The following is a 12,827-nucleotide window of genomic DNA, read 5'->3' as shown; positions in this document are numbered from 1 at the left end:
ACGATCCAGCTTTTTTCTTAATGCTCACTAGGACCCAGAGGCAGCCTCGGATCGGCCAGTGTGGCCGAGTTTGCGCTAGGGGGCCAGGGGAAGGAGGGGAGAGGAGGGAGGGTGGGGGGAATACAAGAAATGTCATCTCGAACATCTGAAATAAGGAGCAACACACAACGCGAAGAGTCTCCACACGTGACAGCGACACGGCGCTTATATCTGGCAAAAGGCAGCAGCGACCATCAGGACCGGTCGGGTTCCAAGTCCCCACCGCGCAGTCTGAGCAGCGCGCAAAACGCAGACTCACTTCACCGGCTCTCGTTTTACGCTCTCAAACAAGCAACACATGTGTTTCTGCTGGAAGCCAAGTGGACGAGCCTGAGAGAGGAAACGCAGGTAAACGGAATCTAAGCTCCCCAATTTTTTCCCCCTTTCTTTACAGAGAGGAGGAAAGGACCCCCTCCTCCTCTTTCTCCTCCACCACCTCCCCTTCTTTACCGCTACCACCTTTTTCCTCCTCCTCGGACCTCTGTTCTCTTCTGGAGACACAAGTTTCTCTCTCTCTCTCTCTCTCACTCACACACACACAGAGGGATGCTGCACGTTCCCCATTCGCACTTGCACTCAGAGGTGGGAAGCTGAAAGTGGAACCGGAGCGGAATTGTACTTAATCTTGTGAAAGGTACACAACATCACGTTACTCACGGAGCGTTATTATTATTTTTTATTATTTTTTATTTTTTGGCGACCACTACGCACAGTTGCCTTTATTTTTATTTTTTTAAAGAGGGGTGCCCTTTGAGCTTTACATTTGCGATTGTTCCAACACATTAACACACAGAAGCTTCTCTGTTTTTTTTTTGTTTGTTTTTTTGGGGAGGGGGGGGGGGCTTCAGTGCACTCTTCTATCATCCCCACGCATCAGTGTTTAGGGAAGGTGTTGATTTCGTTACACTGTTATCACAGTAACCTCCTTTGTCATTCTCCCCTCAGCGCACGGACACTTTTACTCAGTGAGGATCAGCGCGCTCCATAAAATGATCCCAGTCGGCGACTTGATACGATGTCACATCTCGTCTTATGTTTGACACATCCGATGACCAGCTAAAGAAACGTGGAGGAGGACGTTTCACAGATTTCGAGATTTTAACTGGAGTCCGAGCTACACACCGCCGTCCAGATGCAGTTTCGACTCTTCTCATTTGCCCTGATCATATTGAACTGTATGGAGTACAGCAACTGTCAGGCGCCGTCGCACCGCTGGAGGAGAAACAAAAGAGGTAACTAGAAGGTTAAAACCTTCCAGTATTACAGCAGCATCACTTTTAAGGGTTCGCAAAGAGTTTGTGTGTGTCCGGGGAGGTAACTATCCTAAACAAGGTTGTTCACACACTCTGTAAAAAGTCCTCTTCGCTCCTACTTGTAGCCCCTGTTTTGTGCGCACTAAACGCGGGCGGAAAGTTGTTGGGTTTTGTTGTTGTTGTTTTTCTTTTAGAAAATGAAATTAAATCTGAATTTTGTTTTCAACGCACGTAACTTAGTGCTGTCGATCCAACCCAGAACATTCCAGAAATCCATGCAAAAAGGAGAAAAAACGAATAGTTGTTTGAGCTACAGCTCATTCTTACAGCATCTCATGTAACCTACTGACCTCTCTAAAATAAGATTTTCCACATTATTTAATGATTTCAGAGCCGGTAACTGGTGCGTAAAATGTGCGCAAAATTGGCTACGCGCATCCAAAATGTCAAAGAGCGAACTGGATTAGCGTTAATTCAGGCTATCTGTGGATGTTCTGGTACCAGAAAAGGTGCAGTGTGTTGGAGGCACGTAAAGCGCTACATAAATAAATAGCGCTTTGGGTCTGTAGCGAGCAGGAGGTGACTGATTCAGTGGACAGATACGAATCTCCGTCCTCACACTTATGGATGCCACATCTCAACTCCACCCTCCCTCCCACCTACCACCTCTTAAGCTGGTTTTAATTGATCTCATAACCACTTTGAACAGTTGGTAGGAAACGCGCATAACAATCACCCAGCAGAGGCGCAGGAGCTGTGAGGAGGGGTCGGGGCAGGGGGGGGGGGGGGGGGGGATCAGCACCTTTGTAAATACCACTCTCTACTCTGTATGAATGAGGAGCCAGCCGGATTAGGAAAGTGGCCCCTGCGGAGCCCTCCTCAGACCTGTGACATAACACATTGCCGAGATCCTTTTTAGGGTGACCGTGAGAGGAAATGTGGTCCAGTTTGCGCATGGCGCTAACAACCCGGTCTAAAGGTAGGACACTTGAAAAACTCATTTAAAGTCAAAGGGGGGTGGTGGTGGTGGTGGGGGGTTCTTGTAAATTGTAAGGCAATCACATATTTAATCATATGCGCTGCGTGCCAGGGGGAACCTCCACACTCTGCAAGCCCTCCACTGCCCATCTGCAAATAATCAGGCAATCACTGCGGGGTACTGGCACACACACGTTTTTCAGCCCCTCTCTTTCTCTCTGCATCTCTCTCTCTCATTGCACCGTGCAACTTTTAGATAGCACACAAGATACGGAGTGCCATTTACGTGGTAAGAGCAGTGTTTCGCCCTTAAGAGCGCCTTTAATCTGCAGGGTTGGATGGTCAAGCAGCAAATCCAGCGGTGCACATTTGTCTTTAGGTGCCTCTTTATCTGTGCTGTTGTCTGTTTGTGTGTGAGGGAGAGTTTGGAGAGAGAAAGAAGGAAGAGGTCTGGGGGGTGGCCTAACCAGCGGGGACGAGATCAAAAGGTTAACTTACACATTTGACCTCAAGAACAGCTTCAGGCTGAGGACGATAAGCTACACACTGTTACCACTCACTCTCAGAGCGGATGTTACACTTGTCATGCTAACCTCGTGCAAATATGCACAGGTTTGGCCTTTATTGTAATGTTTAAAGTATACGTGTGTGTTTGTGTGTGCGTCTGTATTGAGGGGGGCGGACATACAGCACTTTGGGCCAAAACTGCCATCCTAGCAAGCAGTGGGCAGTCAGCCAAGTCTTCAGTATTTGTTTCCTTCCTTTATTTATCACGGTTATATTGAAAGAAGCATGTGTAAGAGATCATTGTCCAATAGGCCTAGAAATGCTTGAATATTTTTCTAGCCCTCAAGGTTCCTGTGACAGTTTTATATACAGCCTGTCTGGCATGCACGGGGAAGCTATCCAAAGCTTTCAGGAGTGTTGAGACCCAGGCGCGTTTAAAACTCAGTTTGGCCGTGCTCAGCTCCCCCAGGCGGAACTGCTGTAACGTGGAATGAAAGACATCCTGCGTAATTTACCAAACACTGATGAGTATAAACAAAAGAAAAGAGATTTTTTTCTCCACTGATATGCTATGGCGCACGTAGCCGCATAACTGAGCGAGGTGTAAGGAATGGAGATGCCATCATAATGAGGGGAATGGGGGCGGGCGGGTTTGTCAAGGAGTAACGCTGCCGTTGCATGTGACCCCCGGCGCGCGGTCAAGATTAGGATCTTTGTGTGGTTTTCTGGGCTGGTCTGGTGTTGCTCACACACTGCATGGCATGAACCAGCCTCTTGTTTTGACTGTGGCAATTGTGCATATACACTTAAAAAAAAAAGAAGAAAAAAAAGAAGTAAAACAGATGACAGAATATATTAAATTTACACCTCCTTACCCCCTATCGTGCCCACTAGAAATAGGAAAATGATGCCAATGAGCCCTGCTATGATATCATAGCTAGACACAAGGGTATTACTTTTCATTTTTATTCTCTGGCTAATGATGCCACCTGCTGACTCCATAAAATCAGGCTCGAGTAGGAGCGCTGCCTGAAGGAACAGGGATACACAGTGGGGCCCTAAGCCGTTTTAACTGGTAATGAATAGGTAATGGCAGTCGAGAGTGGTGAAAAGTTGCCATGTGATACTGTTAACCCTTTGTGCATCAAGCCAGAAATCCCAAATTTGAATTCCCTGCAGGTCATAGCGTGTTTCAGATCAGATTCAGCTGTGTAATCTGTTACTCAACTGTGTTAACTGTGTTCTCAGATGCTTGTTTTTGTGTGTGTTTTCTGTTGAAGGACCAAAGTGATTAGATTAAACCAATGCAGAGTTGGAGGAGGCGAGGCTAGAGATGCATGACACTTGCAGCATGGATGTGTTTGTGTGTGTGTGTGTGTGGAGGGGGGGGGATATGGTTTTAATGCTAAAAATCACAAGATGTCACTAAAAATGAGTGAAAATGTGATACTCTTAGGTAGTGGACTCTTCTTAACTGATTCTATGGTTTACTTTGATAATACAGCAAAAGTTTGGTGGAGTTTCTTTTTAGATGCAGCTAAGCTACTTGCACATAGTGCGCTCTCTTTCTGAGCCCTGCACATCAGCCTGTGGACCTGTGTGTGCTGAAAGCTTGCACAAAGTCCCAGGTTTGTGGGTGTAAGTGTTAATGTTGGAACACAGCACTTCAGCGCAATATAATCTGTTGATTAAGTGTTTAAGGGGAATGACAGGGAACGCTCCAAGAAGCTGCTTTTAAACCAGCCCTCGCTAGTCTGGAAAAAAAGTGTGTGTGGAGGGAAAAAGCCCTGCAGATGGCACGTCTGTTAACAAGACCTTCTCACATGATGCCACTCTACTCCAGGTGATGTTAGCGCTGCAGCCTCACTCGTCTGTTTTTTTTTTCTTTCTTATTCCATAGCTAACACTTGAAAATGCGTTTGTTTTATTCGTGTGAAGCACGGGATTGGTCTCCGGAAAATGCTGAAAAGCCATCGGATCTGATCTCAGCAGAGATCCGTCCTTCTCACTCACCATCCTTGGAGGTTGTGCTGAGGGGAGAGAGGAGGGGGCTTTTTAGGGGATGAGGAAGGCATATTTAAGCAGATCAGCTGGAAGCGGCTGAATGTGAACAGCATCACCTGAGAGGGATTACAGCGGGCTGAGTCTTGACCTGAGCTCGAGCTCCAGCGTCAAGGAACAGAGCTCTGTCTTTTTTCTCCCAGGCCCCGTCAGCTAAGCTTCGAGAAGTGTAAATCTTTGTGTGTGTGTGTGTGTTTGTGTGTGTCTGAGAGAGAGAGTGAGCGAGAGAGGAAGAGTACTGGCAGATACATGGACACCCTGCAGGTGCATGTTACCGATGATCAAGGGTCCACAACACACATCCTCTCCCTTCACCCACCCCAACTTCTTCAACTAATCATGTTCACGGTCTGTCTTGGGGATTATCGTGGCCATTAAGGACAATGATTCACTTATGCACTATATTGATAAATCACATTAGTCTGACCCAGCCTCCGAACTCTGTCGAAAGACTAGCTCCTCGTCTGACCTGCACGTCGATCCCGGCCTGTAGTGCAGCTCCCGCTTCAAGTCCCAGCGGTATCAGGTGAAGCCGGTGAAAGGCTCCTCAGTGCGTTCGTGCCATGCTACACTGCTGAAAAACCCCCAGCAAGAGGAAAAAACATGCAGTGGCATGAACTTTCTTCTGTAGGGAGACACAGATCTGGATTCTTTATTGGGCTCCACGACAAAGTAGGACGATCCGATCTGCTTTTTCTCCAGTGTTTTACCATCTGTAAAATTCAGTAAATCCCAATGAATGAATTGAGTTTGCTGAATAACCTTTTTATTTATGAGCGTGTGATCGTGAGGTAGGAGATGTACTCATATTCGTCTATCAACTTCTTCCATCTCCAGATTCGGGCTCTCTTTCATAATTTCTCTCCCCACCTTTTTTGGCTTTTTTTTTTGATAGGGAGGCTGGGTTGGAGGGTTGGGAGGGAGATACGCATGGGGATGTTCCTTTCCAACTTTCAACTATTGTCATCTGAGGATCCCATATACTGGCAAAGCTAAATGCCAAACAGATGTTTTCAATTTTAGGCAATGTGTTACCACACTGTAAATTTTTATTTTTTTTATTTCGGAAATGTGAAATAAAATAAAGCTATTATATAAAATCTTAGAACACACTGCATGTTTCCTCATGGTGACTGGAATCTCTCAGCAGCAGACAAAAACTACAGTGTCTGTCCAGAGTGTGAAGGCTTTTTTTTTTTTTTTGCATCCCTCACCTATGCCTGTTCCTTCTCAGCAATTACACCTTAATACGTTTCCTTATAAAGCTTCTAAATATGACCAGCCAATTTGGTCCAATTCTCTCAAGTTTATTGGGCCATAAAAGATTCTAATGTTGGGAATCATTTCTAAGTGCCACACATAAAACAACAAAACAAAAAGAGTATTTAAAAAAAACACATGCATGGTCCTTCCAGGTGGGAGAGCTGCCCAGAGCTGGGGATGGAGCCCCTCGAGCTTACACCAGAATGCATTTCCAGGCTGCTTACTTCTCACGTTACTAATACACACCTCTAAAAGAATCCAGTGAAGAGCTGTTTAGAGGTAATGATGTGAACACAATAGGCATCTATTGTGTGTTTTTTCCTCAATGAATCTAATCATGGGAATTGTTAAAATGAGCCATTTCCCCTTTCGCTTTACACAAAACAAAGCATTAAAATTAGGCTTAAAGCTGGACATTTTAAGAAATGTGTTCATTCACATGAGAGTTAGATCATGCTTATGCCAGCAGCCAGTTCGCTTAGTTTAGTGTAAGCGTTGAAAACAGTCAGTCTGACTCTGTCCAAAGGCAACTAATTAACACAATGTAATTTAACACACTACAGAAAGTGTAAAAACTACACTTACACTAGTGGGATTTTATATTTTCCCTGTAACATCGGTTTGTGTTAAACTGCAGTAAACTACTGCACTTGGATTTGCTATTTGCAGTTATTGTAGTTTATTACTATTAAATATGTATATACAGTGTTCTTTAAGGTTTCTACAACAATGTAATTATTATTAAAAAATTGTAAAATGGTGTAAATATTTATGTACTGTTTTATTAGCTGACAGACTGCGGCTGTATGTTCACATAATGGACATAGCAGTGATACCTAATGTTCTCATGACCTCCACGAAAAAAGGAATCGGTTGAGTGTTGAGCTGTTCTTTCACATTTTAAGAAGTATAAAAACTTGTATAAAAACATACATTTCCTTCTTTACATGTTGATTATTTTCCTATTTTCCTTCTTCTAGTTATTACATGAAATTAGGCCAGTGGTGCTCACACTTTTACATCATTCTTCACACGGCAGGAAGAGATATTTTCACGCCCCATCTAAACAAAACAATGACAGAAAAGCCTAGCTGCAGCTTTATTCAGAAGATAAACTCATTCACAATGAATCCTTCAGTAACTTTTGTTTTAAACAAACAACTGTAACTTTCGTCTCTAGACTGCTTCATTCGTCTGCACCACTTCTTCAAAAAAAGCAACAAGTTAAACAGAATGTCAACATTCCCAAACATGGAAAAATTAAGTTGGGTCTTAGCCTTATAAAAAAGAAATCCAAAAGCTTGTGAACAGAGATGAAAAATATATGATTTAGTGAGAGTTTAATACTTTTCACTCTTAGTGGCTGCAGTGAGCCTGTTTTTGACTGCAGAGCTGTGGCGGGGCGTGGTCTGCGGCACGGCTGTGGGGGAGGCAGACGCACCTGAGCGGCAGCATCCACCAATCACGCCAAAACGCTTCAGCTGCGTGCGTAAGTCGACAGCCGCAATAAAGAAGCGTACTGAAAAGTGCGAACATGTGGCCGGGTCTATTGTGCTCCAATCCTGGGTTTCGGAACCACTGTAAACGATGCACGACAGACCCGACCACATGTTCGCACTTTTCAGTACACTTCTTTATTGCGGCTGTCGACTTACACACGCGGGTGCAGCTTTTCAGCGGATGCACATATTATTAACGTAACTGCCGCAAATTTCTTTGTTCCGCAGTAAAAGTGATTCCAATGTTAAACCTGACTTTTCTGCCAGGTAACTTGTGCCCCACCTGCCAGAACTGTGGGTCCCACCAGCTGTGCGCGACACACACTTTGAGAACCATTGAATTAGGCTAGCTTCAGGCTAGTTTTAGGCTAGCTTCAGGCTAGCTTTAAGCTAGCTTGAGTCTGATGATGAGTTTTATGTTAAACGTCCAGATATCAAAAGTATATCGATAGAAATAGTCACTTTTGGAAAACGTACATAATATACATAGCATATATAATAGAATATTGAGCACATTTATCACATCGTGTGCTTTTATCACTCCAATATGTGAAATGGTCAGGGTTAGGGTGCCCTTAGTTAACACTACACAGCATAAAATGACAACCAGAAAGCAAGAAATGTGTTTTCACAACACATAACATGTAATTTTCCTTGAGATATTTTATGAATATTCCATTTCTTTATAGCCGGCTGGCTCTAAATGTTTAGAGGATCATTTAGGGCCCAAGAGCCTTTGGAAAGAAGATTAATGTATAGTATTTCTAGAAAAAGCCACACTCAGTATGTGCTCTTGTTTACCATATTGATATGATCCTTTGTGTGCGTGTTGACTAGTACCTACTTTGCATCGATCTGCAAAGCCCGGAAATCTGAAACTCAAGGAGGCCCCTTGAGAAAATACACCAGCATGTACAGAAACAAACACACACACACTGATTCGCGTTTGGTGCTAAGGTCTGCTTCAATGCCTGTTAGAATGGCTCTAACAAGGAGGAGGCATGGGGCTCTCTGATTGCTACCCCCGTGCCCACCCCTTAACACTCGACAGATGGACAAGACTCCTTTTTTTTTATCCCCCCCCCTTCTTTTATGGGACCTCTAATTATGCTTACATGCCACATCAAAATAAAGCTCAGCATGTAATGCCTTTGGTATGGAGAGGAAGTGAGCTGGTCAGATGCAATAAAGCGTCTCTTGGCGGTGCGCGCCTGTAATTTGGTGGCCTGAGTATGGACACGGAGAGGTAAAGGTAGGGAAGCCCCCACTGTCGCCTGCTGACTGCGTGGTGCGGTACAGCCATCTATGGAGTGGCACTGAGGTGCTTTTCTTGCTATCTTGGTTTGCCAGTATCATTGTATACTGTGTGAAAGACAAAACCAACGCACTTTCAATTACATGTAACCGTGACAAGATATTTTACCCCCACCCTTGATGCATCGTTGGCGGGGACTGTAAGCACCCTCTGTTATGGCTTTGTTATGGTTTTGGCTGAGGTTGAGGTTAATGTTGGTAATTGGGCACCCTCAGACTAAATAAGGACTTGCCTGTGGAATTAGGCTTGGACTAGTTGAGACAAGAGCTTTGAATGATACAACGTGTCATGCTTAGACCGGATTTGTTTTTTTAATTTTTTGGTTTTGTGTTCCTGGCCATGGAGCTGTGTTGAGGCTGGCCTGTGCTTCTGTCATCTAACTCTCAAGCCTCATGGTGTGAGGAGAGGAAGGCCTCATAGCTGCCTGTGGAGTGCAGAAGCACCCGGTGTGTTTTTAATCAGGAACAGGGCTGGGAATCATTATTGGGCCTTGATGCTTAGCTCATTGTCTCTTTGACTCCTTCTGTGGAGAGAAAGGAAGGCAGAGGACGAGGAGGAGGAAACAGACCGACAGCAACGTAGCCTGCGTGTCAGATTTAAAAAGGTCTTAGAGGGTCATGCCCTGTAGACTTATGAGGTCGGGGTAGAAGGAGCAAAAAGGAGTGATGGGAACAGAGAGTGCACGATAGAGGAAGGATTGGATAAGATCTGGTCTGTCTCTTATCAGAGCAAAGCAACAAGATTGTAGGTCAATCTTGTAATGGAAGCTATAGTAACAGCAACATTAGCCTCAAGGCAGTGAAGTGTACTTCTTCTCCTGTCAGATTTATTCAGTCTCACACCCCAATACTTGTCACTCAGCTTGATGAGCTGTGCGATTATATCCAAGATAACAGAGCACCTCTGTGTGTCTTTACACTCCTCGCTAAATGGCTAGCATCCTAGCTGTCAAACTGTAAGTATGTACGCTCAGTATCTGAGCTCATTCCCGACCTTGAGCTTGGAAAAACAAAACATCTGTGTTGGTTTTTTTTTTAAGTTTTCGCTCAATGAGTTTCTTTGGTGCCGCAGGTGTGACTCTCCATGGGGAGCTGGTTATTTGTTGGAAAAAGGATGTATTTTCGACATAAAATCCCCACGAGCCTTCCCAAATAACAGTGTTTTATTTTTATATGAGCTTATTTTATCAGAATTGACAGGTTTGGAACATGCAGCATGTGATACTAGCAATGACTGGGCTCTTTATAGATGGGAGTTGTAGTTGGCTTCTTCCTGTGAATTTCACAATAAAATTGCTACACTCTCATTTAACATTTTAGGATTAAAATTTATATTTTATTTGACTAGTTATGAAAAATATTTTTTCTGAATAATTTTGATCCTTATTTGTATTAAGAATGTCAAATTACATGGAAAATTCTGCTTAAACACTGTTTTGGTAAAAAAAAAAGAAGAAAAAAAAAGAAGAAAAATAAGAAAACAAAACTATAAAAATGAATGTAATTGGTTGAATCAATAATTAAACAATTTATTTATGTAGTATTTTACTGTAAAAGTAACCCTGGACATTGGTTTGGTTAAATAAAGCATAAACTTTTATTCCATCTAAAGGCCACAAGATGGCAATAGCTGTGGTTGCAAAACGACTTCCAGTCATAATTAAGTTTAATTAAGTTTTCTGTCTTTACCTCTGCAAACACTTTCCTGGTGGGTTTATGGGCTCAGTTACTCATTTTGGGACGTATTGAATAGAAAACTGTCTCATTTGCAAATCTTTGTCATACTTTGTTTAAAAAAACAAGGATTATCCATGCTCATTGGCTGCCAACTCATTATGGACAACTCACATGCCAAAGAGTAGTTTCACAGTCAGGTGTGCACCTCCTCAACACATCTGATTTTTATTTCTTTAAACCAAGATGATGACAGTGAAAATGCTAATCTTAAGGCTTTAAAACAAGACTTCAGAAACCAGTGGATGATATCCATCCTTTAAACTGTCTATGAATGACGCCCAAAGACAAAGAAAGTTACACTAAATATTACACTAATGTAATAGTGTGATGTCATGTAACGACAGTATTTTTTAGCTGTTTTCTCTAGAAGCAGATATAAATAATTATGTTAGCCTTGTAGCTTCTTCATTCACTCATTTTCACTGACTGTCCTTCGAGCACCAGTAGTTGCCACTTTTCATGAAACACCAGTACTAGCAATCAACAGGCTCTCTGTAAATGCTCTCTGTTGTGGGCTTCTTCCTCTTCATGCATTTCACAATAAAAGTCATTGACATACACACTTTGACCCAGTGTCAGAAAGAAAACAAATACATTTTAAACTGAAGCAGTAATAGGAAGCATGTGCATTTTCCCACGCGTGCAGAACAAATCTGGTTTAAGGTGTGATTGAACGATCGAAGTACCAAAACTAACTTTTGCTATCTAGACTTTCCAGCTGTCCGGTTAAATCATTAGTGATCAGTTTGAGATTTGTTTTTGACCGTGTGACAAATACCAGAGTAGCAAGTTCTTTTTACTGTGCTGGGGTCTCTGCAAACTTCTACAGAATATATGCAACACTTAAGCTGCTAATGTCAGTCCTAATGTCAGTCCTAATGTCAGGCAGATTTTACGCACTAAGTTTCTAGTTGTTTACTTCTTCGCTTTGCTTAAAAATAGGGATTGTTTCATCAAATACCAATTCAGTCCATTGTTAGTCTAAAAGATATTGCTTAAAGCAGCTTCAGTGTAAGCATTGCAGCAAGTTTATTTCTGACAGTCTAAGTGGGCTACACTTGGACCGGATGTCCTCCTGTGATTGGCCTAGATATTGCTTGCAAATATTAGGAAAAACCTGGCTGAATGACTGACAAATTAACAAATGAAGATGCATCCATGTGGGGCTCACAGAATAGGTTGATGCTTTAAATGACTAGAGCAAATTGTGAAGTCTCTGAGATTTTGAAGCAATTTGGTGGAGCGCGCTCTCAATTATCCCTGAACTAATAGGAGAATGACAAGTTAGGTGTAGTTTCCTCCCCTCTCAGTCAAATCTACACTTTGGGTAACGCTGTCCGTCACTCAATGAGATGCAGTCCCATTTGTTTCACAGAATGGGCACAGCTGTGTTCACTGTAATACAGTTCATTTTGTTGTATTGTATGCAGCGTTGTATTTTGTGGTCGGGGACATTTTTGTCGCTGTTTGTCTTGTTGTTGTTTTTTCCTCTGGCTGCATGCCACATGGGCTTTGGACACAATTGCACACGCACACACACGAGTGAAAGTCTAATTGTGGGAGAAAATTTTTAAGCTGTTATGATTTTAATGCAGCGCATTTTTATGTTGCGCCTTGTCAAACAGCACATCAATTGTGGTGACTGCCTCTGACTTTTCTTTCTCCATTAGGGTTTCTCACTAATCTTGTTTTAGGATGCAGACAATGAAACATGACTGTGGTAGAGACAAATGCTAGACAGAGAAGTATAAGCTTCAAAAGAACAAAAAAAAAAGAAAAAAGAAAGAGGTCCATTAACATTTGTCAAATTCCTTCACCCTCCCCCCCACCCCCTTCTAGTTATGCACTTGTGTTACATCTTGGCTGACTTCTCCTTAACTGGATATTATTTGATTTGGAATGGTGCCAGGGCTCAGGAGCATGCGGCCTTAGCTGTGTAAACAGCTGTCACCAGCAGGAGTCATAACTAATAGGTATCTGTGGACAAGGGTCATGTGTAGTTTATATGTTTACCAGCTAATGGCTTCAGAGATGGTACCGCCTTGGTGCGGTAATGAACACTAGTGAAGTGTAATGGACGGCATGGGGCTGCTTAGCATCAGCAATGACGATGAGTGCACACATTTGTATTCAAAGGGTGAAAGCCTTAGTAAAATATAATAAGAAAAATAAATGA

General features: G+C 43.0%; 1 protein-coding gene across 1 annotated transcript in view; it reads left to right on the top strand.

Moving 5' to 3' along the window:
- The first annotated feature begins 393 nt into the window (after positions 1–393).
- Positions 394–12,827, top strand: part of rspo2 (R-spondin 2) — a 59,332-nt gene continuing 46,898 nt past the window's right edge. The window contains exons 1-2 of the mRNA XM_085176802.1: positions 394–673; positions 985–1,271. Coding sequence (XP_085032928.1) covers positions 1,172–1,271 — 100 coding nt within the window. The 5' untranslated portion in view covers positions 394–673; positions 985–1,171. The remainder of the gene's footprint in view (positions 674–984; positions 1,272–12,827) is intronic.

Source organism: Neolamprologus multifasciatus, chromosome 11, assembly GCF_963576455.1.
Source record: "Neolamprologus multifasciatus chromosome 11, fNeoMul1.2, whole genome shotgun sequence".
Taxonomy (NCBI): Eukaryota; Metazoa; Chordata; class Actinopteri; order Cichliformes; family Cichlidae; genus Neolamprologus; species Neolamprologus multifasciatus.
The sequence above is the reverse complement of the archived record's forward strand: the minus strand, read 5'-3'. Positions and strand labels throughout refer to the sequence as shown.